We start from the raw sequence: 22,746 nt of genomic DNA, 5'->3' as shown, positions 1-22,746 counted from the left end.
GCATATAGTAAAAGAAAAAGAAGACCAAGCCCCATAACACATAGGAAAAATAACTCAAATCTACCCTTTTCCCTTTGCCACGTCGACTATATACAATAAATGTTAACAAAGGACCGAAAAAATTGACCCCTTTCTAAGATTTAAAGACATCAATAATAATAGTACTTCACTAATCTTATTCCACTTTCCTTTTTAACCATGTGACCCACACACCAATGTGCACTCAATAACTTACTGCATTATTATTTATCTAGTAGCTATCCTCACACAAACATCAAACAAAATATATTTAACGGTCAGGATCACATAATATTTTTAACGGTCAGGATCACATAATATTTTTAACGGTCAGGATCACATAATATTTATGGAACACATGAAGGGTTTGCAAATATTGTCTTCACATGACTTTGTTTGATAAAATTAGCATCACGTGGGACCTAGCTTTCAATACATTCACTAACACATTATGCTTCGTACATCACAACAGTACTGTAAAATAGTAGTATAAATTTGTCAAGTCATTTATCAGATTTGAATGGTCTCGAAATTACACACATCTTTGATTAAAATTAAATAATTTTTATTTCAAAATAGAGTTTGATTTTTTTTATATTTTATAATTTAATTTAATGGTCTAGATGTATTGTTGTGACCACGACACATAAATCAGATACCCATTTGTAATATCATTTTTATAATGACAAAATTGAGATTGGTATTTATATTTGTGTTTCTTGAAACCAAATCACAATAATACTAGTAACATATTCTATATTTCTCTTATTGATATTGACAAAATAATCTACTTAGATCCCATTCAATGTGGTAGGGCTTTCTTAAAGTTGTGGAATGCGCATAAATTTCATTCGATAAAAATGTATTGTATTTCTTTTATTTTAAATTTTTAATAATTTAAATTCTGCATAAAGATTAAATATTTTGTCACTCAATATATGTATACATAAATGAGGATTAGATATATTTTTAATGCAAATAATATAAATACTACAACACAAATAATAAGTTAAAATTCACATAAAATCATATCATTATTTAACTAAGCAATTATATTTAAGTAATTAATAAAACTCAATAAAAAACAAATTGTTTCAAAAAAATATAATTTAAATTATTATAAAATAATTATTAACCAAATTTTACTTAATTTTATAATTAAATTTTAGATTATGAAATATTAATGCTCTGAAAATTGAAGGATTATAAACAGAACTTCTTCCAACGGTATAGTTGAAAATTAAATTATATAGGTCTGTGTAGGTCTTTTAGAATGGAGTATAGTAATAAGCATTGATAAAAGGAATTGCATAGAGTTGTAGTATTTAACACCTATTCCAACATTAAGCATCCACAGAGAAAGAGAAAGATGACATTCAAACAAGGCAGAACATAAACATATTATATAATTAAAAAAAAAGGAAAAGAAGAATATAAAATTCCTACATATATATCATTAATTATATACATAATATTATATCATGCAATGTCTGGTAAGATGCATAACAGCTAGACAACCCCTGTCACCGCCCTGATATCAACAAAATTTGGGGGGATGTCTTTGATAAATAAGATAAAATCTGCATAAATTAAAAATAAAAAAGATTCTAAAGTAAAAAGGGTTCTTCCCAATGCTATTATAGTCCACTAGCTTTCTTTTTTCTTTTTTCTAAAATTGCCAAAACACAAAAGGACAAAAATGCCCCATTGATCCTAGCAAAACTTTTCAGTCCCTACAAAACAACATCACATTCAACCATGTCCTTCCTCTTATGTTGTGGGCCCCACCTTTAATTTTTCACCTTTGTGTAAGGTAAACTTGACACTGTAAAACAGTTTTACCAATCCTAAAACCAGGAACAACAGTGAAACCAACATGTTGTTCTGTTTCAATTGTTGTTGTTGTTGTTTGGAACATTTCTTCATCATTCACACTTTCCATGTACACATCAGAAAATCTACACCCTCTCAAAACTTGAAAGATTTCAACTTTACCTTCAAATGAGAAACCCAAACAATGTAACAGATAAACCCTCTTAGCCATTTCAGCAAATGAAGCAAAAAAATCACTTTTTGGAAACTCACAACCAGAACTCAAAAAGTTCCTATGATTCATGTTGCCAAAAAATGATAACTCCATTTTAGGATGAACAAGTCTCAAATACTTTACCCTGCAGAATTTTGCAAATGATGAACTTGGATTCATAGCAAGATACTCTTTCACCTTCATTGATTTCAGCTCATTGAACTTCTCTAGAAAGCACTTTTGATTCTGTTGTTCATTTTCAAGATTGAAAAATGGAAATTGAAAACCATCAAACATTTCTTTGCAAACATAAGACTCAATTGCAAAACACTTGTGATCTTCAATGAAATAAACCACATTGTTTTCAATAGCCTCAACAGCAGCATCAATGTTCCAATTTGCATACCTCATTTCATCAACAATCAACTTAACAAAGTTTCGAATCGATTTAACCGCATGTCGAAGCATCGCAACAAATTGACTAGTACTTAACCCTGATAATTGAACATTATTATCAAATAATGGACCACTTTGATTCAATCTCTTCTCAATTAACTTGTTATGATTTTTAGCTTCAACTAACTTCTCTTTAAGAAACATAACCTCAGAATCTTTAAGCCTAACCTGTGATTCCAACTTTTTTGCCGTAATTTGATAAGTTTTTATGACACCCTTTACCTCCTTTGATTCTGCTTCCAAAATTGATTTCATTGGTGACGGATCAAATTGTTTCTTTAAGTAACATTGCTTTAACTCAGACAAATGTTTCAACTCAGAAACTAGCAATTTATCAGAAGCTTCAATTCCATCAGGGTCAAAAGGTGATTGAGCATTTTGTAATTCAGCATATGCTCCTTTAAATGTCGAAATGCTAGCGAAAATCTTCGCTAGCATAGATTCTAAAGCAACTTTCTCTTGAAGTTGTTCTTCCTCTTCTTCATCGTCAACTTTGTTGAATTCATCTTTTGGATTAGTGTGTGATATAGTTGTAACATTTTTCAAACCATCATGAATTGATGCAATTCCAATTAGTGCTCTAAGGTGAAGAACTTTGGCAAAATTTCTAGCTAATTTCTTGCTTGGTGTAACTGATGATGGCTTCACAGATTCCATCTGCAAAAGTATATGAATATGAAAAATGTGAAATTGAAATGTATAATGTATTTTTCTAGTGATAGTGATGACAATATCTTTTAAAAGGATTCATAAATATAATAAAGTAATGAGAGACGTTGATCATGTTGAGCATGTTCAGATGAAAAATTATTTTAAAAAAAGTAAAATGCTTTAACACATAGATCGAGGACTTTAGTATAGAATGGAATTTTTCTTTTTGTTTTTCATATAAATGTATATAAAATTGAGAAAATTCTGTTTGAACATTAAGATGTATAGTGTTTCTTTATTTCTTTATTTTCGTCGGTGTATAAAAATAAAATTAAGAGATAAAATAGAATATATAGTGTCACATGAATTGTGTGCGGTTTGAATGCATGAGTCAACCAAATATCAACGGTTTGATCAAAATCCAACGGTTTAAATTTCAGTATAAATTTTAATTTTTTCTTGAATCTAAAACTACGAGTTTAAAGTTTAAAATTTTGATTGTGTAATCTTGATGGTTAAGATGGAATTGATTCATATAGTCAATATTGTTGAAACTAGTAAAATACACACAACTTGAATTTTGACAATATGCATAATTTCAAAGGATTCCAAAAGTAGTTTCTAACAAAGCAAGTAAAGCAAAGGAATAAAAACTCAAGAACAAGATCTAAGGTTAGATACATAAAAAAGCACAACACTGTAGTTTATCCATGTAATCTAGGCATTTTGTCCAACGTGGCAATTTGAAACACAATCCTCCGAATGAAAACCAAGGAATTATATATCAAGCAAATTTTAAAAATATAAAAATTTTAGTAATTAAATTTTTAAATAACAATAAACCTTAATATACCCAAAATAGCACCTTTTTTTTGTTGATCTAAAATAGCACATTTTGGATGTTGATTGAACACAATCTCACAAGGAAAACAATGTAATCATTTCTACATACTTTAGAATGCTTTGACAAATTGATGATTTTTTTGGTTTACTTTCATTTCATTTCATTTCAAGGAGCGTTGAAGCAATAGGCCCCATATATCAGTCAAATAATCATATCTAATTCTTAATGTGTAATTGGCTAACTAGTTTCTTTAGCATGAATTATTATGTAAGCAATAATTACAAAAATGATTAAAGATTCTTACCATAGACATGATTATTCAATTCCCTTAGCATGATTTACAAAAGAATGGTATAATCCAACTAAAAAACAATTAAAACTTAAAACACAACTTTTGAAAAGCAATGATTAGATTTTGATAAATCATGTTTGAATTAAGTCACTCATTAGTAAAAAATGAGTTAGTCCATACATTTATTTCTCAGAAAAATGTTATTTTATATTTGAATTTTATTAATTATTAATTTAAAAGAAATGAGTTGGTCCATACATTTATTTCTCAGAAGAAATATTTTTATATTTTAAATTTATTAATCTAAAAGACTAATTTAATAGTATATACACAATATGTTGGATCAAATAAAGTTTTTGTGACTGATAGGTAAATTGATAATTGATTTTTAAATAAAAAACAAAAAAAAAAAATATTTGGCAGACTCATATCCCTTAGGATTCCCTGAACAATGCATATCCAAGCATCTTTGAAGATCTAGTAGCCACAGTATAAGATATAAGATATATATATATATATACATAGCTAACAGTGTTTGCAGCATAACCTATATTTATTTAAAGTGAAATATCTGACAAGGAAGTTCAAACTTTATCATCATGACACATCAAAAATGTTCCTCCCAGTCTCCCACAAACACAATGGGACAAGGGGGTGTGTTCACATCACATTTAAAATGAGATTGTTATTTTTCCATAACATTTAATAGGTAAAAGTAAAATTAAAATAAAATAATTAAATTATAATTATATTTAAATAATACTAACTACAATTTTTATGTATATAAAAAATATTCATCAAAAAAATTGTGTTTAACAATAAATAATTTTTCAGAGTTCGATATATTATTTATCAAAATTTGAATTTGAATACATGGTTAAAATTATAATTAATATTTCAAAATTTTATTAAATAGATAATTAATAAATTGTAACTTTTTATTATACACATTAACAACTCATTAAATGTAATTATTACATATTTAAACTACAATAAACATATAATATGTTATTAAATTTGTGTGGCAAAATATGACATCTAAAAAATAATATGATTTTTGTAACTAGATAGTATAACCTTCTACATAAATAAAAGGTCAAAATCATGTCCACTTGAAATAACATATAATCTTTACACCTAACATCTTGCTTAGCATTTACAAATAACTTAAGGCCAAAAAATAGCTCTTGCAAAATTCATTATATACGCATATGGTACATGATTCACAGATATGGTACGATCTATTATTAGTATTCAAATAAAAACAACAATAGTTAGGCATAATGGTTTTTGCAAATTAGATGTTGTCATGATTGTACTTAACAATGTGTTTCCCGTGAAAAAAACCACGAACTTCCACCACTTGAACCGCATAGAAATTTACAAAATAAAATTATTAAAAAAACAGTTCTAGAGTATTTTTTTTTACATAAAACGTACAAGAATATTACCATTTTTTTTAGTACAAATAATAATAATTATTATTATTATTTAGTTTCGTGTTTTACACATTACTCTAAAACAAAATCAACTAAAAAGATTCTTCTAAAGTTAAATCTCGTACGAATGTCCTAAAATTTTGAAGATTTAAATCCACTTCCAATCTCCTATTTTTGTTAAAAATGAATTTTTAGTCATTTTATTTGTAAAATGAATTTTTTTATTTTCTATTAATAAATAAAATAAATATGTAATATATAATAATTAAAATATTAAAATAAAATAAATAAATTTAAAATATTAAAATTATTACAAAGTTAAATAAAATAAATAATTTAAACATTATATTTTAATATATAAGAAAAATTAATTACAATAATACTAAAACAAAAAATATTTTATTCAACTTACAAATACCACATATATATATTATTAATAAAATTATCACATCATCCAAAAAATTAATAAAAACTAAAAATCAGTTTTAAAAATAAAAGAATTTAAAATTTAATTTCAACAAAATGAAAAAGTGCTTTTAAGTTAAATTTCCAAATAATTAAGCGTATTAATGAAGGGAAAAAATTGTAATTCAAAGTCCATATACTAAAGCGTTTGTTGCACACAAACACTACATATACACTTCGGAATAAGTAAAATATTGAAATAAAGAATATTGTTCTTTTGCTTTAATTTTTTTATAAAAACAAGGACAAGAGAAAATAAAGATGGATTAGTATTATTATTATGACATAAAATTGATAGAAAACACAATTAATATACCTGTCATGGGATATAAGAGTATTCATCATCTATTTTATTTAAAAAATTTATTTATACATTAAACTGACTGTTAATTTCAATTATCAAATTTTTAAAATTTCGATTATCAAATATTTAAAATTATTTAATGTATATAATAACTACTTTTAAAATAATAAATATAAAAAATTATAATGTATATACAATATTTTTTAATATTGATGCATACAAGTTAAACTATTTATTCAATAATATTAACTCATATTGAAAGTCTCGCTAATGTTAGTCTTAACGAAGGTTAGTTGTCACGAAATTTCCAAAAGTGCAATTTAATAAAGCACTTAAAACGTATATGAGAGGGCCAGAGGGAAAAAAATAGCAATCAGCAATTTTGTGTATTTATATAAAAAATGTAGGAATTTAATTTTTATGAAAGTAGGAATATTTTCTTACATGTAAATTATGTATCACATATCATCTTTCTAAGGTTTATGTCATTTCAACATCCATTGTGTCAGACGTTCACATGCCTCTTTATTTTATTTATTTATTTTTTGACTAAGCATACTCTTTATTATATATCAAAAGAAGTCAAAATCATACAACTTGAGATTCTGTCTTTGCAAATTACAAAAAAATCCACACAGCATGAAACATGCATTGAGTTAAGCTACCATGTTAAACCAAAAATAGTTTTATAAAATACGACAAAACTCAAAAAAAATTTATGGTAATCATAAAATACAGTAAAGTATAACTAATTTATTAGATTTTATATAAAATACAATTAAAATTTATGTATCATTTTTCGCATATCCCACTAAATTAGTTTATATTCAAATTAGTGTTACATACTAAATATCATCATAGATTTTTAATCAATTAAATTCAAAACCTTTAAAAAATTAAAAATACAATTTTCAATAAATTATTAATTAGAAATTTCTATATTCATTTTATTAATAAGTGTTCTAAAGACATCACATCACACTAATTAACCTTTTTTTTTCTACATAAAATACCTAATTTTGGATTCTGCTAATCATTGTTAAGAAAACCCTGTGGTAATAAATAAAAAATTAACATGAAGTAAATTGAGTAAAAATCACAAAACCAAATGGTAACGTACCTTGAGAAATATGACGAGGAGAAATTGTAGGTCAGGTTGTCATTGCGAAACGTAAATCTCAAGAGAACAGACACAAAAATTAAATACTATACTAAATGTTGTTAACTCTAACTCCAAGTACCACCCTCCTGCAACAACCAAAAACCATCATCCATCAACATCAAATATTCACAACAATATCAAAATGTAAAAAAAATAAAAATAAAAAATTAATTATTCTAAGCATACCAAAAGTAAAAAAAATACAACATTAAAATTTTTAAAAAGTTAAAAATATAAATTTTAAAATAAATTTTTTACATTTAAATTGTTAATATATATTTGGAGCACATTTTAGTTTTTGAAAAAAAAAATTATAAAAAAAAAAGGACATTTCTCCTAACACGAAAAACAACACAACACCCGAAAGAGGCAAATAATGAACGCCACTTACAACAACAACGTTAACAACCACACTCATAAGAATCATCAAAACGCGTCTTTAAAAAAACACACCAAACAAAAATTTCAATAAAAAGAAAGTATTTTTAAAAATGGAAACTATTCCCTGAGAAAATTTTATAAAAAAATAATAACAAATGAACACTTTCACCTTAGATAAGTTTCATTATAAGTGGTATATGTTTAAACAATAGCTAAATTGGTAGAGAGAGAAAACATAAAGGGTAATGTTGTTTAATTTTAGAAACCTTACCTCAATGTAGAAAATATTGCTAGAAAGGTATGAATGAGGGAAAAATGAAAGAGTTGGAGTGGTAGAGTCTTCAATGGAGTGCTTCTCTGAGAGAATTAGAAAAGTAGAGTTTTTGCGCTGTTGTAAAGAAATAGAGTAGTGAAGAGAGAGAGAGAGAGCATGGATAAAAACAGAAGAGAAAATGACGAAAAAGGGCACGGATCGAAAGCTGTCCGAACCTATTTGTTGGCTTTTGAAATTCAAAACGTCAGAGGTTGAGTTAATTAATTTAAGTGTGAATGTAGGTTTTTTAATTATATTCTGTATTCTTTAAAATTAATATATTAAAATGTTTTTTTTTTTTAAAATTTAGAATGTCAGTTTGCATATTTAGGATTCAATCTTATAAATGAAATAAATTTTTAACATAGGTCGCATTCCTATCAAAACAATATTACATTTTGGTACATTAGTTTTAAAATGTAATATTTAAAAAAAAATACAAAAATAAGATATAAATTCCATCTAGTACTTGGGTATAGTGTATATATGGGTAGGGCAAACCCAAGTAACCCAACCAAATCTACCTAAAAGTTGGGTTGGGTCAATTGACTGGTATATGAGTGAAAATATTTTAGGTCAATCCAATCCATTCAAGTTTGTGGTTTAGTTTATATTAATGTATAGTCAGATAATACTAGATGAGATTTAGTCATTTGTAAGAATATAATTAGCTAAAAAAAATCTATTATAGAACTTTCAAACAACTTTTAGAATTATGTACTTATTTGAGTATAAATAATAAATTTTATCCGACATATATTATATGATAAGAGTATCATTTTAAGATGTATTTTCTTTTTAAGTTATAAGTTCGTAATTGATGATTATTGCTATAAGATTGATGGTATGTTAGATGTTTGTGGTGATATGAAATTGTAGAGTTGATAGACAACATTTTCCAACAAGTATATCATACTATTTATTGTTATAGTTTTTCAATTTTTGAAAAAATATATAGTTTAGTCCTTTAATTTATATGTAAACATCAAATTGTTTATTTAACTTTTTTTTATATCAAGTTAATTCTATATGTGTCATAAAATTTATAAGTTGAACTATTTTTAATTTTAATCTTTGAATTATTTTTAATTAGAGATTTTTAAAATGGTAATAAGAGTTTTGTTATCAATTTTATAAAGAACGACATAATAAATTCTCATGTGATTCATGATATAGATTGAGATTATTTTACGTTTAATTTCAAGAATCTTAAAATCTATCTCATTAGAATTCACTCTTGTTTGACTATTTTTCTAAAATTTAATTGAGAGTTTATATTTTTATGACTATTGCAATCAAAACCTCTTAAAAATTATACGAGTTTATTAAAAAAATTAAAAGAATTTTAAATTTTAATTTTACTAGTTTGAAATTAAGATCATAATATGTAAATATTTATAAATATAAATAAACTTGACACTAAAAAAAATAATTAATTAATTTGTTATAAAATAATAATAATAATAATAATAATAATAATTAATATATTATTTTCATGTACCTTAGAATATCACAAAATATATATTACTTTAAATTTTTTGTTTACGTGAGCTACAGATTTACCGGAGCTCATACAAACTAGCACAAAAAAATCCAACTTAAAATTTTAAAATCCAAAATTGTTAAATTGACCTTTTATTAAAGAATATACCTTTAGAAGATTCTAAAAGAAACAGATCATAGAGGAGAGTTACGTATAATTAATAAAAAATGTATTGAATTACTTATTAATTATATTTGCAAACAAATATTTTAATCATGTAAACAATATTCACAACACTGATTGCAACTCTTAATCGAGAAGAATATTTTATTAACGTCCCCCTTTTTGTATATATGAATGGTTATAATAGATTTAAATGGTTTGAGTAAGAGAATGCAGCATCCGTATATTATGACGAAGATACGAGCATATACTAAGTTAGAAATTTTAAATGATAAAATATAAAAATAATAAATTGTCGCTTAATTTTTCCTTTTTCTCATAAAAATTAAAATATTTTAATATATTAATTTTAAAATATTGTATTTTAGAATTTATTTTCCAAAAAAATATATAATTGAAAAAAATCTACCCGTTACACCTCTTGATTTTGTAATCGTAAGATCATGGGATTTTTTATGGTGTGAAAAAAATGCTTGGTCAAGAGTAACAACAAACTACAATAGTGATTTTTCATTTGTTGAAAACTTTAAAGTACCCTAGATTTTCGATAAAATAATCACATTTGAAAGGTATCAAAATATTAATTAAAAAGAACCTATAAGTAATACAAAAAACATATTTGTATAAAATCAGGGGCAGACTAAGAAATTCAACTCCAGAGTTGTCAAGTTTAAAAGGGATAATTTACCAAGGTAAATAAAAAATTTCAAATTACATCGAGTGCAAAATGCTGTTAGGATTAAAAGTGTCAACAAACTAGTAGCAAAAATTAAATGAAGAAAAATAACCAGCACTATCATAGATTGCAAATTAAAAATAATAGTTCCTATTTTACCATAAAAATTAAGTCTTTGTAAATTAACGAGTATTTGTTTCAATATATATTATTTTCCAACTTTAGTAGCTTATGCTGATTTTCAAGGTCTCATCACATATTCTTAAAATGCTATTTTTCTTTTGAATTGTTTAATGTGTTAGAAACTGCTTTTTTGGGTGATTAAAGGTAAGTTTAATACATAAAATAAATTAAGAAAAAGGAAGGGTGGTCATGGGCCCATTGGACCACCCCCTCCCTCATAAAATATTCAACCAAAAGAATGTACAAAATACACCAAAAATACCATTTAATTAATTATTTATATGAGAAGCTACTAGGTGTAGTACTTTACATAATTTTGTGTTTTTAGGTTATTCTTTTAGTCTTTTGAAATAAATATTCAATTATATATTTGATGTTTCCAACAATTGTGATCTTTGTGGTGTAGAAACATATAATGAAGTGGACAGTCAAGAATATGTTCGGTGAGTAGAATACATAAAACGAAGAGGTTGCAAAATAAGCAATAATTAATTACATTTTATATACAAAACATTTTCTATTCTACTTGTGCATGTGCATGTGCTTAAATTAGGTAAGGGTGGTTTCATTAATATTTCAATCGATCTTCCCGGCAAGAATGCAGCAGGAGGAGTATAACTTCTCAGAATATACGGATCAATTATTTTAGAATGCAAAAAAATCCATTGTTATGAACCAAATTTTATTATAAAGTAATTATTAAAAAATTAGTGTAAAGTTTGTTATGAGACAAAAAAGATGTAGTTGTGCAAAAGTCCAAGAGACTAACTACTAAGCTCAAGTACTTGGATCGTTAAGTGTAAACAAAGGTAGATGTATAAGAGATGTGATTTCTTTTATTTTTCGTACGATTGTGTTTTAATGGGATAATTAAAAATTAAAGAGAAATTAAAATTTTAGATAATTTATATATTTCAATTAAATTATTTTCATTTTTAAAATTTTATTGTTTGGATAAATAAATTATTATTTTAAAATTGAACTATTATTATAAAATTTAAAAGTTTTGAACAAAAAGAAAAATTAAATTTGACTAAAACTGAAATTTTGAAAAAGTTGATGGACTTTTTTTTTTCTTCATATTTTTAGTAACCAAATTGAAAATTTTAAGGATCAATTTGCAAAAAAATATATAGAGACTGCAAATTTTGAATCATACAAACTCAAAATTGTAAATTTAAAAAAATTTATAAGGACCGTTTCATGGTTCATATATTATAAACTAAAGAGAGAATTTGAAGTTATTAAGTTTTATGTGGTATTTGAAATTCTCTAAATTTAATTTTAACAAAAGTACCTCATGAAATTCCTTAATTTAATTTTTTTTAAAATTTATTATTCAAACAAGGTAATTTATATTGAAGAATTTAAATTTAAAAAAAAAATTATACTCTCTCAAAAAAATACTTTGTCCAAATACATCGTAAAGAAATGGATCATGCGTCAATTTTTTTATAAAAATATTAAAAAATGCTTTTAGGACCTTGTTAAGAATCTAAATATAAGATAAAAATCCTGAAAGTTGTATAATTTATATTTTAAAATTATAAAATATGAAATTTTTTACTCAAAAATTGTTTTTTATTTCCTTATAAAGCTTTTAGGACACGTGTTAATAACAAAAAAAAATTATATATTTCTATAAATATATAATTAATATATCATTTTTAAGTAGGGGTGTTTTTATATTATTTATATACTAACATGTATATACTAGACACGTTATGATACAAGTCTAATTATATGCATTGCATGAAATATGGAGAAGAAAGTATAGAGCCCAACGAAGAAGAAAATAAAAGCAAATTAATTAATTAATTAATTGTTTAAATAAGGTCATTTGCTTGATTGAATAATATATCTTATCCTCTATTTTAAGCACTTCGAGTTATAGAGCCCAACGAATAAAATATAGGTTGATCTCGCATAAAGAGAATATTGTTGTTACTTGCACGGCCTTTAATCCAAACAACATTGGTGTGATAATCTACAACACATTTCTGCATGGTGAAATTTGTTGTTCTCTTCTATTAGTTCTTTACTTTAACACCACATTTTTCACATCAGTAGCCAGTAGGGCATGGAATGCTTCACTATAAAATATATTAAAGGTGCAACAAATTGAAGCTACTGTTTGTAGCTTTGATGAATCACAGTGAAAATTATAATTTTTGAACAGTGAACACATGCTCTCCATCTAAACGCAATCATCATTAAATACAACTTCAAAAATAGGTTAACAGTAGGGAAAATAACAAGTAAATCACACTGCGAAAACAAAACTTGATAATCCAAATGTTTTCTTCTCCACCTTACAAAAATGGTTCCCAAAAATTGTCTCCCTTCCCACATATCTAAATTCATCTCGTGATTTTATAAAAAAAAAAGGCGTTTTCTTATAGTCTGTCTCTTCTTTTCTTTTCTCTTCTCGTTCTTGTCTGTCTTCAACTCAAGATGGGTGCAGGAGGGACGTAGAGAGTAATTCCAGCTTGGATTTGACCCCACCCAATAAGACGCCAATGCTTTTCGACACGTCGACTCAGTGCAATCTTCTCACCCTTGCTAGTGCACACAGGAGATGTAAGTTGCAATTTTGCCAAGTCATTCTTCACAGCAATTACTCTGGCACCTGTTGACATTGATCCTATGTTCAACATCAGCATTTCTCCTTTGGCCAGCTTTGATACCTTTCCTTGTCTCTCAGACCCTTTTGTTCGGACACCAAGAAGCCGTCGAAGCAAGAAAAAGTTCACCTGCAAGACCAAATGCAAAATTCATTTGTAAATAAATCTCTTTATCCCCAAAAGTCCTATGAATGGCAAAACTCGGCAAGTTGATTGATAAACCATTAGGCGTAGCCACCTACCTCAAGATCAACAAAAACATCTGGCAGTGATCCAACCTCTCCAAGAACTTGCCCTACCAACCTGTCAGCACGCGTTAAAGTGGGATCCATTGTTGTCCCAACACCAATTAGGCCTCCTGGCACAGCAAATTGAAGCTCATTTTGTTCAGCATACAATGAAACTATTCTAGAGTATATGGGTGTGCATTTAATATTTCCGCTTTCGTCTTTAACAACTATCCCAGGTCGAACTTCAATGAATTGGTTGACCCTCAAAACACCCTGCAAAAAACAAATTATCAGATGTGTTTCAAAACAACATGCCAATATATCTGATTCAAGACTTGGCCAGGAATAACTTGATCCATGGCCTCTCAGCCACTTGAGAATTTATTATAACAAACTCAAGTTGGCTTTAGATGAAAACATGATATTGAGTTTGATAGAACTCAGAATTTTAATGGAACAAAAAAGTATAGTATTTCTTAAAATTCAGAGTAGTATCTCTTACAATGAGATCAGCAAAGGATGCATAAAGAAAAACTAAACCATAGTTCTAAGAACTCCTAAACCAGAGCAAAATTGCTCCTAACCAAAGAAAGAACTCTCTTAATTACTTCTTAGAATATTTTCTGAATACCTTCCCCTATGCCTTTTCCCCCATTCTTATAACATAAAATAAAAGACGTTATTAACTAGTTTTTATTCCTTCAATTCATCCTTCTTGAAACTAAATGCCTTTCCCACTTCCTCTTCCCTCATTCCGTTAATGGAATATCAGTAGAATAAGAGACTTATTAACTAGCTTTTATTCCCTCCATCCATCATTCTAAACACTAAATGTGTGAGGTGTGACTTGGGTGAGTGGAGCCCACTCTTTGGGCCCTCATTCCTCTTAATTTGTAGTGTGCCATCAGAGTTCATTCCTTCGTTCTGGTTTGGAAACTAATACGCAGTTTTTGAAGATATTTTGGATCATCTCAAGAACAAACTAATTTTCAAAAAGTTGCAACAAATTATAAGGCAGCTTGTTTCTCATATGTTGGGTGTTCATGTTTCATTGTGCTTGCCCACAGCATGATTTGCAAAACATTTTGAAATTCTAGCATTGACTAAACATTTAAAAAAAAAACAATCCATTATACAAGTTAAGGAATAACTCATTGAAAAATTTAATAGGAAAACTAACATCTGAATGTGCTGCAGGAAAAGTGCCATCTGTAAAACTTAAGCACAATATCCGGAATATTCATCAAAAGACTTACCCTCAGAATGCTTCCACCAGCTACGCCTCCTTTTATTTCATCAACCTCAAAACCAGGTTTATTGACATCAAAGGACCGAATTACTATCATATTAGGTGGAGAGATAAAGTTCCTTTCAGGGATTGGGATCTTCTTCACGATATACTCACACACAACATCGATATTATATTTCAATTGGGCTGAAATAGGTACCACTGGTGCACCATCAGCAACCGTTCCCTAGTAAGCCACCAAATAGGAAGAGAGTATCGTGTAAGTTGGCAAAAAGTGATTCTCTTGCATAGCAGAAACCTTTTCTTTTCAGAGATAACTTACTTGTATAAACTTCTGAATTGCTTCATGCTGATTGATAGCCACATTCTCTTGAATTAGGTCTACCTTGTTCTGAAGGATTATCATGTGCTGAAGACGCATAATTTCCACAGCAGCTAAATGCTCAGAGGTTTGTGGTTGTGGACAGCTTTCATTAGCAGCTATGAGTAGCAAAGCTCCATCCATGATTGCTGCTCCATTAAGCATTGTAGCCATGAGAATATCATGACCCTACAACAATCGAAGAAGTAAAAGTAAATATCAGATAGATCTATAAGCACTAAGCAGTGTTGTTAAATGGTGATATCGTGGTTCGTCGTGTCTGCTCTTACATGGTCTAAGATATCGAAACTAATCTTCAAGAGATAGTCTAAGATTCTCTATGACAACAAAACTAATCCTATGAGATAATCTTAGACATAGCAGATAATATCATGATAGTATCATATGCATACATATACTCTAACATACATACATACATACACTGCAATACACGTCATCTCTTACTAGGATTAAGAGAATTGAGAGACAATATATATAATGTTAAGGAGAGAAAAGACAATTTGAAAGGACAAAAAAATGTGAAATCAAATGTGCACATGTATGAAAGCAATGCTACATTAAATTAAAAATATAATGAAATTATGCATAAAACAACCCTACAAAACAAATGAAAGTTCAGAACTTTACTGGGCAATCAACAAAAGAAACGTGTCTCAGCAATTTCATCTTGCAGTTTTCAAACCCTGGCACATCACACAAAGGATTATCTTCTTTTCCACTTCCATAAGCCCTGTAGGAAAAAAATTGGTCACATCACCAATAGTTTATATAATCTGATAAGGATATTATAACAGAAAATGGAAAATAAATACCCACTTGTAGCACATAGGCCTTGGACATCGATCATCTTCACACTTGTATATTTTTGCGTTTGCATAGCCAAGCTTGATTGTAATGTTACGCTCCAACTCATTTTTAAAACGCACAGTCTGCACAACATTCATGGGAAACCACAGAGGTCAACAGTGTAAATGTAAAAAGCTCGAAGGAAATGCATAAAGAATATAGGGCAGTATTATGGCATTCATATGTTAATCCTTTTTTTAAAACTGAAGATGCAAAAACATAGGGTAGCAAATTCAATTGATTTAAAGGTAGGATAAAGGTAGAGAAGATAACCACTTTATCAATTCCATAAACCAATCAAGTGAAATTAACAAACTTCATAAATCTATCGTATGCCAGATTTCATAAACTTCATAACTTGCGTGCTAGTTGGATTAAGTAAAACATGACATTTTGAGTTACGTAAACAGTAAACACTTCCTTTCTATTTGAAACAAATCATCTGCATCTAAATAGGTCCGTCACTCAGAATCATTCCCATTCCAAAACACCATGTGCCAAGAATTACATATATACAATATAAACACTGCCATCCTCACCCCTACCTACACACAAAACCAAAGAAGAGCAAAAAATTAGACAAAGGAATACCTGAACACCTGATATAGCTTTCACAACTGTTGATTTGCCATGTGCCACATGACCTATGGTGCCTGTGCCAGGATTTAATTTATTATTCATCGATTATCTAACAATAACAGTCATGAAATGGAAAAGAAGCTTACATATTTTTTTAATGAGAAAATTGTTCAAGTTATAATTTGGCTGCAACAAATTCAATAATTGATATAATTACCAATATTAATAGTAGCCTGCCGAGATATGACTTCAGGAGAAAGCGGATGCAATTTTGTCACGTCCAATTTACTCAGATCTTGTTCCATCAAACCCTTCCGCGACATTTTGGCTGCTTCCAATAAAAACTTCAATTGCGTGATGGATTGAATTTATGATCTAACACTGTTTGCTGCTAAACTACCTGCATGTACTTGTCACATGACAAGGAATCTACATCAAAGTCTATATTTCCCTTTTCATAAAATATGTTTATGAATAGATGACACAGACCCTAATTCTTTTACATTTTATTCTATCATGAGAAATTATTAAGTAAAGAAATTATAATTAATGTAGTATTGCAGTTATTACTTTACAACCGAAAGAGAAATATTTACATGACATCCAAAAATTTACTTGATTGTCAGTCATTCAGTCTGCGTCTTTTTCTATTATTTTCTAATAATAAGAAAGTTGGACAAATTCCTCTCCAAATTCGCAAGACTAATAAGTTACAAAATAGATTCCTCAACTTTCCTTTGGCAGTGAATCCCTACAACTGTGTTAAGTAGTGACTTTGTAGAGTGGATAAAGCATAGGTACTCATGTTTCTATTATAAAGTTTTTTGCGAGCGAATCAATAGACAGATTGTTTGTTGATAGTAAAGATGAATTTACTAATAAAAATTAATGTCTTTCAAAGGTTGAGGGGAATCAATGGGTATCCCCCTTTTCAAATTTACAATTTCCAACAACAGTTAACGTATTGAGCAACAATAAAAGGTGGTAAATGGTAATTATTTTAAACTTTCAATAAACTATTTGTTTCAACTAGGATATAACAAAGAGGTAGTCAACTTATAAATTAAAATTAATAATGATTTCATTTAAGTTTTCATGTAATTCATGAATACAGGACTAGATATGAGTTGGTCATTTGATGTGTGACTAAGACAGAGAGAGAGAAACAAAAACAAAAACACAGGACAGAAACAAATGAAAGAGAGAGGAAGAAAACAGAAGATTGCTTCGCAATTACACCTTGGTTCCAACAAGTACAAGCTATTTTTCATATTATCAATAAGTTTCCTTCAAAACACCCCTCATTTCCCATATAGAAATATCTTTGTTCTTTAATCTCCCTATCATTGAGGTCCTTAACATGGTACTTGCACATGTTCCCCCAGTCATTGGGATTATTTTCTGATATATATGTATGAATTATGTAAGTGCACCCACAGCTAAGTGAGCAGTTACTTTGCATGATATCAAAAGAGGGATGTAGAGAATCAGGAAAGAGAATGGGATGAACCAGGGATATCCTTTTCTATATATCTGATCTGTGAAGATAGTGAGCAAGAGTTCTACAGTTTCAATACAAGCCTACCACAAGTAGTGGTAACACTGATATCAATACCAGAACATCAGTGACTATATTAATTACAGATTTGGTTTCATTGACAGAAAAGGATCTCATTGTATTCTTAATCTCACCCATTCCAACTCCCATTATACACTTCAATTTAAAATTAGCCACACAAACAAAGTAGGTTAATGAAATTGGACTTGAATTGTAGCTTATAAATTACAATCATTGTAAATTGTGCACATTAGGAGAAAAAATTGCACATTATCGATGCAAACTGTTTTATAAGAATCTTTTAACCAAGTGACTTTGAAACCAGTGACCTATGAAACACAAATATTGACATAGACACTAGACACTAATACATTGACACCGGTAATAATTTGATAAAATGAATTAATTGAATATAATTAATGTGTCGGTGTCGAACACCAAAACACGTCTTTGATCAGAAGTATCGGTGCTACAATAGGCCCAAATTTTTAACAAAATCTGATGCTACCCAGATCCTTTCTGAACAAGCCCAAACATGGCAGCTTAGGGATATCAAGTCAATTAGAAGCAGTATCTTACAACTAACTCGTCATACAGATAGAACTGTTCTAGTTTATTCTAGTAGTATGAAAGAATTTTAAATAACAAAAGCAAAAATGAGAAACACCAGGTAGTGACCAGTGAGCAGCGACCAGGGTGGAGAGGTAGCTCAAGACAAGAAAAAGGAATAGAAAACTTAAAACAGAGATACCATCAATTGTCAAGCTACACATCCACAAAGAGAGATGTCAATGGACAAAAAGGCTTTTGAATGCAGAAGTAGAGCCAAGTTTAGAACAAAATGCTGAGAGCAATGTTGTCAATTGTGGATTGCAGAAAATAGCGGTTTGTTCAAATCCAATAGCAGCTATTTGACAAAACTTGATACTAAATAGCGTATTGCCATATTTTGTAGCAGCTATTTGACAATACTGATTGAGAGGATATTTTATTGTCTAATTTCAATTGTATGACTTGAACATCAAAATTCAGATATCATATGTGTTTATCTCCATCTCTCACTTGCTTTTTATCTTACACACATTTCAAAAATTCACAAAAAAAAAAGGACGCCGTATTTTACATCACAATTTCCATATTTTGCAAGTATAAGCATCCTAGGATAAAAAAAAGAAAAGAATTGGAACTAAATCAGACATTAAACAATGCGCATTGATCCAAAATCGCAAGAATCAGTGCACCCCATCTGAAAAGATTAGGGCTTTTATACAACTGCTTTAACGAATTTCAAACGCATGGTATAGTGTGTTCTAAAGTAATAAATAAAACAAAATAGTGTCATTGAACCCTAATTAACTAATGAGAATCCTGGAAGAGAAAATCAGCAAAGCATAAGTGAAAGTCGAATGTAGCACATGCCGAAGCAAAATAAATCAGAAGAAAACGAAAGAGCTAATGAACAATTGAAAGAGTAAAATTACATGATAGATGACAATGAAGTGGGGATGTGAGGATGATGTTAATGGAAAAAGAAGAGAGAGAGAGAGAGAGAGAGAGAGAGATTAGAACCTGAAAGACGGAGAGAGGTGTAAGCAGGTGGTGCCGGAGAGAAGGTGATAGTGATTAGTGATGATGACAGGATTAGAGTGTCCAATTAAGGTTGCTGCGACTCGGGTAATATTCAATATGCTGCTCTATTTTTATTTTTGTATGCTTTTTAGCTTCTTTTTTTTTTTAATTATATTATATTATATTTTTGTGTGCTTTCAAGTTTTTTATATATTAATATAATATTGTTTAAATTTATATTTTTATACTAAATATAATATTCTAACTTTTAAACTATTATTATAATTATGAATTGAATAATTTAATTTTTTAATTAAAATTATACACAAAAGTATATGTTTTATTGACGTATCTACGCCTTAAATTTTTTTGAATATCGCATATCGTAGAAGTACATATACCTTGTATTATACTATTATGAGCAAATATTTTTAATCTCTTAATTTTGCATGTCGTAATAAGACATTCCTTAAATATTGCCGGTTACTTTGAGATAATAGTTTTTATATTTCGTGTGGGGTGCTTTGATTTAGAAAGAATGTGTAATATATTTCTAAAAAATAAAATTAATGTCAAATAAATAGTATTACATATTAATGTCGTAATACGCATGGTATAGTGTGGGTTACAATTTGTTATATGCAAATGCAACTATCGAACACCAATGACGGTGTGTATCAATGTTTGCACCAACTATCAAATACTTTTTGAAAAAAGTAAAAAATGTTAAACATATGTTGTGAAATAAAACATAACGTAAAAAATATATATACATAAAATATAGGTTTAATTGATGTTTTAATTTCTCTATTTTAGTTAAATCATGAAAATAATTTTTGCATTTTATCTATCTACAGTTTTAGTATTTTAAACAGAATTTTTGTCCAAAATTTAATAAAGTGTCATTTTTTTTGCGTTTATTTAAATCAACGTTATGCTTCAAGATCTCATGGTACAATAATGATACCTGAAATCTATGATCATAAATGGTATGGTGTAACTTAAAAAATAAAAATGATATTTCATCCAAATTTTGACCATAATTATGTTTGTGAGACCAAAACTGGAGAGAAATAAAATAGATGACTACTTTCGCCATCCAGCTAAAATAGATGACCAAAATTGCAATTAAGCTTAAAACATAACATCACAATAAAATTTATGGATAAAAAAGTTAAACATAACATCAAAACAAAACAATAAAATTTGAAAAGATGTGTGAAAACAATTAAAAAAATAAACATCTTGTCTCCTTTTAATTTCATGGTTTCATTTTTTTTGGATTAAAGTATATTAAAATGCATTTCAATCATATCTATCATAAACATCCAAATGAATTCGTCTCAATAAATAGAAATTGGTTCATATCTTTATTTTACAATTTCTATTTTTTTTTTTTTTTGTGATGTTAAATTCTTACTCGAAGAAAGTGTCATCAGAAACTTCGAATGTAATCATCTTCGAAGCCATAATTATATATTAAAGAGCGAGAAGTAACAATGATAGAAAAATAAGTAAATACAGTATTATAGATGTATATAAATGTATATTTATACATAGATTATTATTGAGAGAGAAACTCTAAAACGGTTTAGATTTTATTTTATTTACTTTTTTTTTCGGAAAAATTGTATAAAATTTAGCTGATCTTTCGGTAATTTGATTTCACTAAAAACAAATATTTTCCTCGTTATTTGGTTGTTTGTTTTTATTTTGTTGATATAGAGATTGAAAATATTCACAACACATTTAATAACAATCAGGTTTAATAAATATTGTCTTTTAAAAAAAAGTTTGATAAATTATTTTGGTAATAAATATTAATTTTATTATACAAAAAGTTTTGTTTAAAGAAATAAAAAAAAACACATCTAATAAAATATAAAAAAAAATTAAATATATTTTTAGTTTCTATAAATTTTAACATTTTAATGTTAGTTCTTGGTAAATAAAAATGTAATATTTAGTCCTTATAAAACTATTCAGAATTACTTTGAGTCTTTCTTGAAATAAAATATATTTAATTGTTTAACTTTAGAATCTTTTTAGATAAAATATATTAGATTTTTTTGAAATAAAATATATTTAATTGGTAAATAAAAGATCTTCCATAAAAATTTATATTTTTTTAACTTTAGATAAATTAAATATGAATTTTTTAAATTTAAAAGATTAAGATAAATATAATAAAAACTGTGAAGTCCTTCTAATCTAACAAGATCGACATTTAGTAAGCTGAGACTTATGAACTAACATAACCAGGATCAAAATTAAACTTGAAAAAAAATAAATGATCAAAAGAATAATTTAACCAAAAAATTATTAATTAGCCAATATATGATATTCGGTTATATATGCACAATCATACCATATCTAACATCGAGTTTAAATTCTTTAAACATGGATAAAAAAGGATAATGTTTATTTCTAGGCTTTGGAAAGTCTGTTACATTTAAAATTTCAATAATAATTTGACTAAGATCAAACAATTTAAATTTTGACTTTAATATTTTATTTTTTACTTTTTTTTTAATAAAAAATCCACATATTATTTGAATAGTACAATTTTTTATATTTTAAATCAAAAGAAAGATAAATTTTTAATAATCAATGTAACATTAATGATCAATTTTATAATTTTATAATTGTGATAAAAGAATTTGAACGAGATAACTCTTACCACTTAACTAAAAATCCAAATTTAATCCAAGAAATATGATCTCACATCATCTTATAATAAAAAAAAGTATTAATTAAAGAACTAAGATCAAGAGTTGATTTAATTTATAATATTTTATTGTTTTAAATCAAATTGCTGAAAATAGAGAGAATA

General features: G+C 27.5%; 2 protein-coding genes across 4 annotated transcripts; both read right to left on the bottom strand.

Annotated features, from left to right (window-relative positions):
- Positions 1-1,439: 1,439 nt before the first annotated feature.
- On the bottom strand, positions 1,440-8,448 carry LOC101493041 (protein GRAVITROPIC IN THE LIGHT 1-like). Its single transcript, XM_004488957.4, has 3 exons — positions 8,310-8,448; positions 7,616-7,743; positions 1,440-3,157 (listed from the first exon to the last, which is right to left on the bottom strand). Exon 3 carries the CDS (start codon positions 3,155-3,157, stop codon positions 1,817-1,819), a length of 1,341 nt encoding a protein of 446 aa, XP_004489014.1. The 5' UTR covers positions 7,616-7,743; positions 8,310-8,448; the 3' UTR covers positions 1,440-1,816.
- Positions 8,449-13,074: 4,626 nt separating this feature from the next.
- LOC101492706 (eukaryotic translation initiation factor 2 subunit gamma-like) lies at positions 13,075-20,057 on the bottom strand. Of its 3 annotated transcripts, none has more exons than XM_004488956.4 (9): positions 19,914-20,057; positions 17,004-17,186; positions 16,799-16,860; positions 16,178-16,290; positions 15,989-16,091; positions 15,302-15,529; positions 14,987-15,205; positions 13,743-14,003; positions 13,075-13,629 (listed from the first exon to the last, which is right to left on the bottom strand). In XM_004488956.4, the coding sequence occupies exons 2-9, from the start codon at positions 17,107-17,109 to the stop codon at positions 13,321-13,323; spliced, it is 1,401 nt and encodes a 466-aa protein (XP_004489013.1). In that variant the 5' UTR covers positions 17,110-17,186; positions 19,914-20,057; the 3' UTR covers positions 13,075-13,320. The 3 variants fall into 3 exon arrangements, with proteins under 3 accessions (XP_004489013.1, XP_073221206.1, XP_073221204.1); XM_073365105.1 differs by having other exon boundaries at positions 17,004-17,195; positions 19,914-20,003; XM_073365103.1 differs by lacking the exon at positions 19,914-20,057 and adding an exon at positions 19,826-19,909.
- Between the last annotated feature and the right edge of the window lie 2,689 nt (positions 20,058-22,746).

Source organism: Cicer arietinum, chromosome 1 (genome assembly GCF_000331145.2).
Source record: "Cicer arietinum cultivar CDC Frontier isolate Library 1 chromosome 1, Cicar.CDCFrontier_v2.0, whole genome shotgun sequence".
NCBI classification, from domain to species: domain Eukaryota; kingdom Viridiplantae; phylum Streptophyta; class Magnoliopsida; order Fabales; family Fabaceae; genus Cicer; species Cicer arietinum.
This window is presented reverse-complemented; position numbering and strand designations above follow the sequence as displayed.

Coding starts and splice junctions, on each gene's coding strand:
- LOC101493041 (XM_004488957.4), bottom strand. CDS start 3,157: ATGGAATCTGTGAAGCCATCATCAGTTACACCAAGCAAGAAATTAGCT.
- LOC101492706 (XM_004488956.4), bottom strand. CDS start 17,109: ATGTCGCGGAAGGGTTTGATGGAACAAGATCTGAGTAAATTGGACGTG. Junction 16,291..16,798: donor AAGCTATATCAGGTGTTCAG/GTATTCCTTTGT, acceptor AATGTTGTGCAG/ACTGTGCGTTTTAAAAATGA. Junction 16,092..16,177: donor CCAAGGCCTATGTGCTACAA/GTGGGTATTTAT, acceptor TTTTTCCTACAG/GGCTTATGGAAGTGGAAAAG.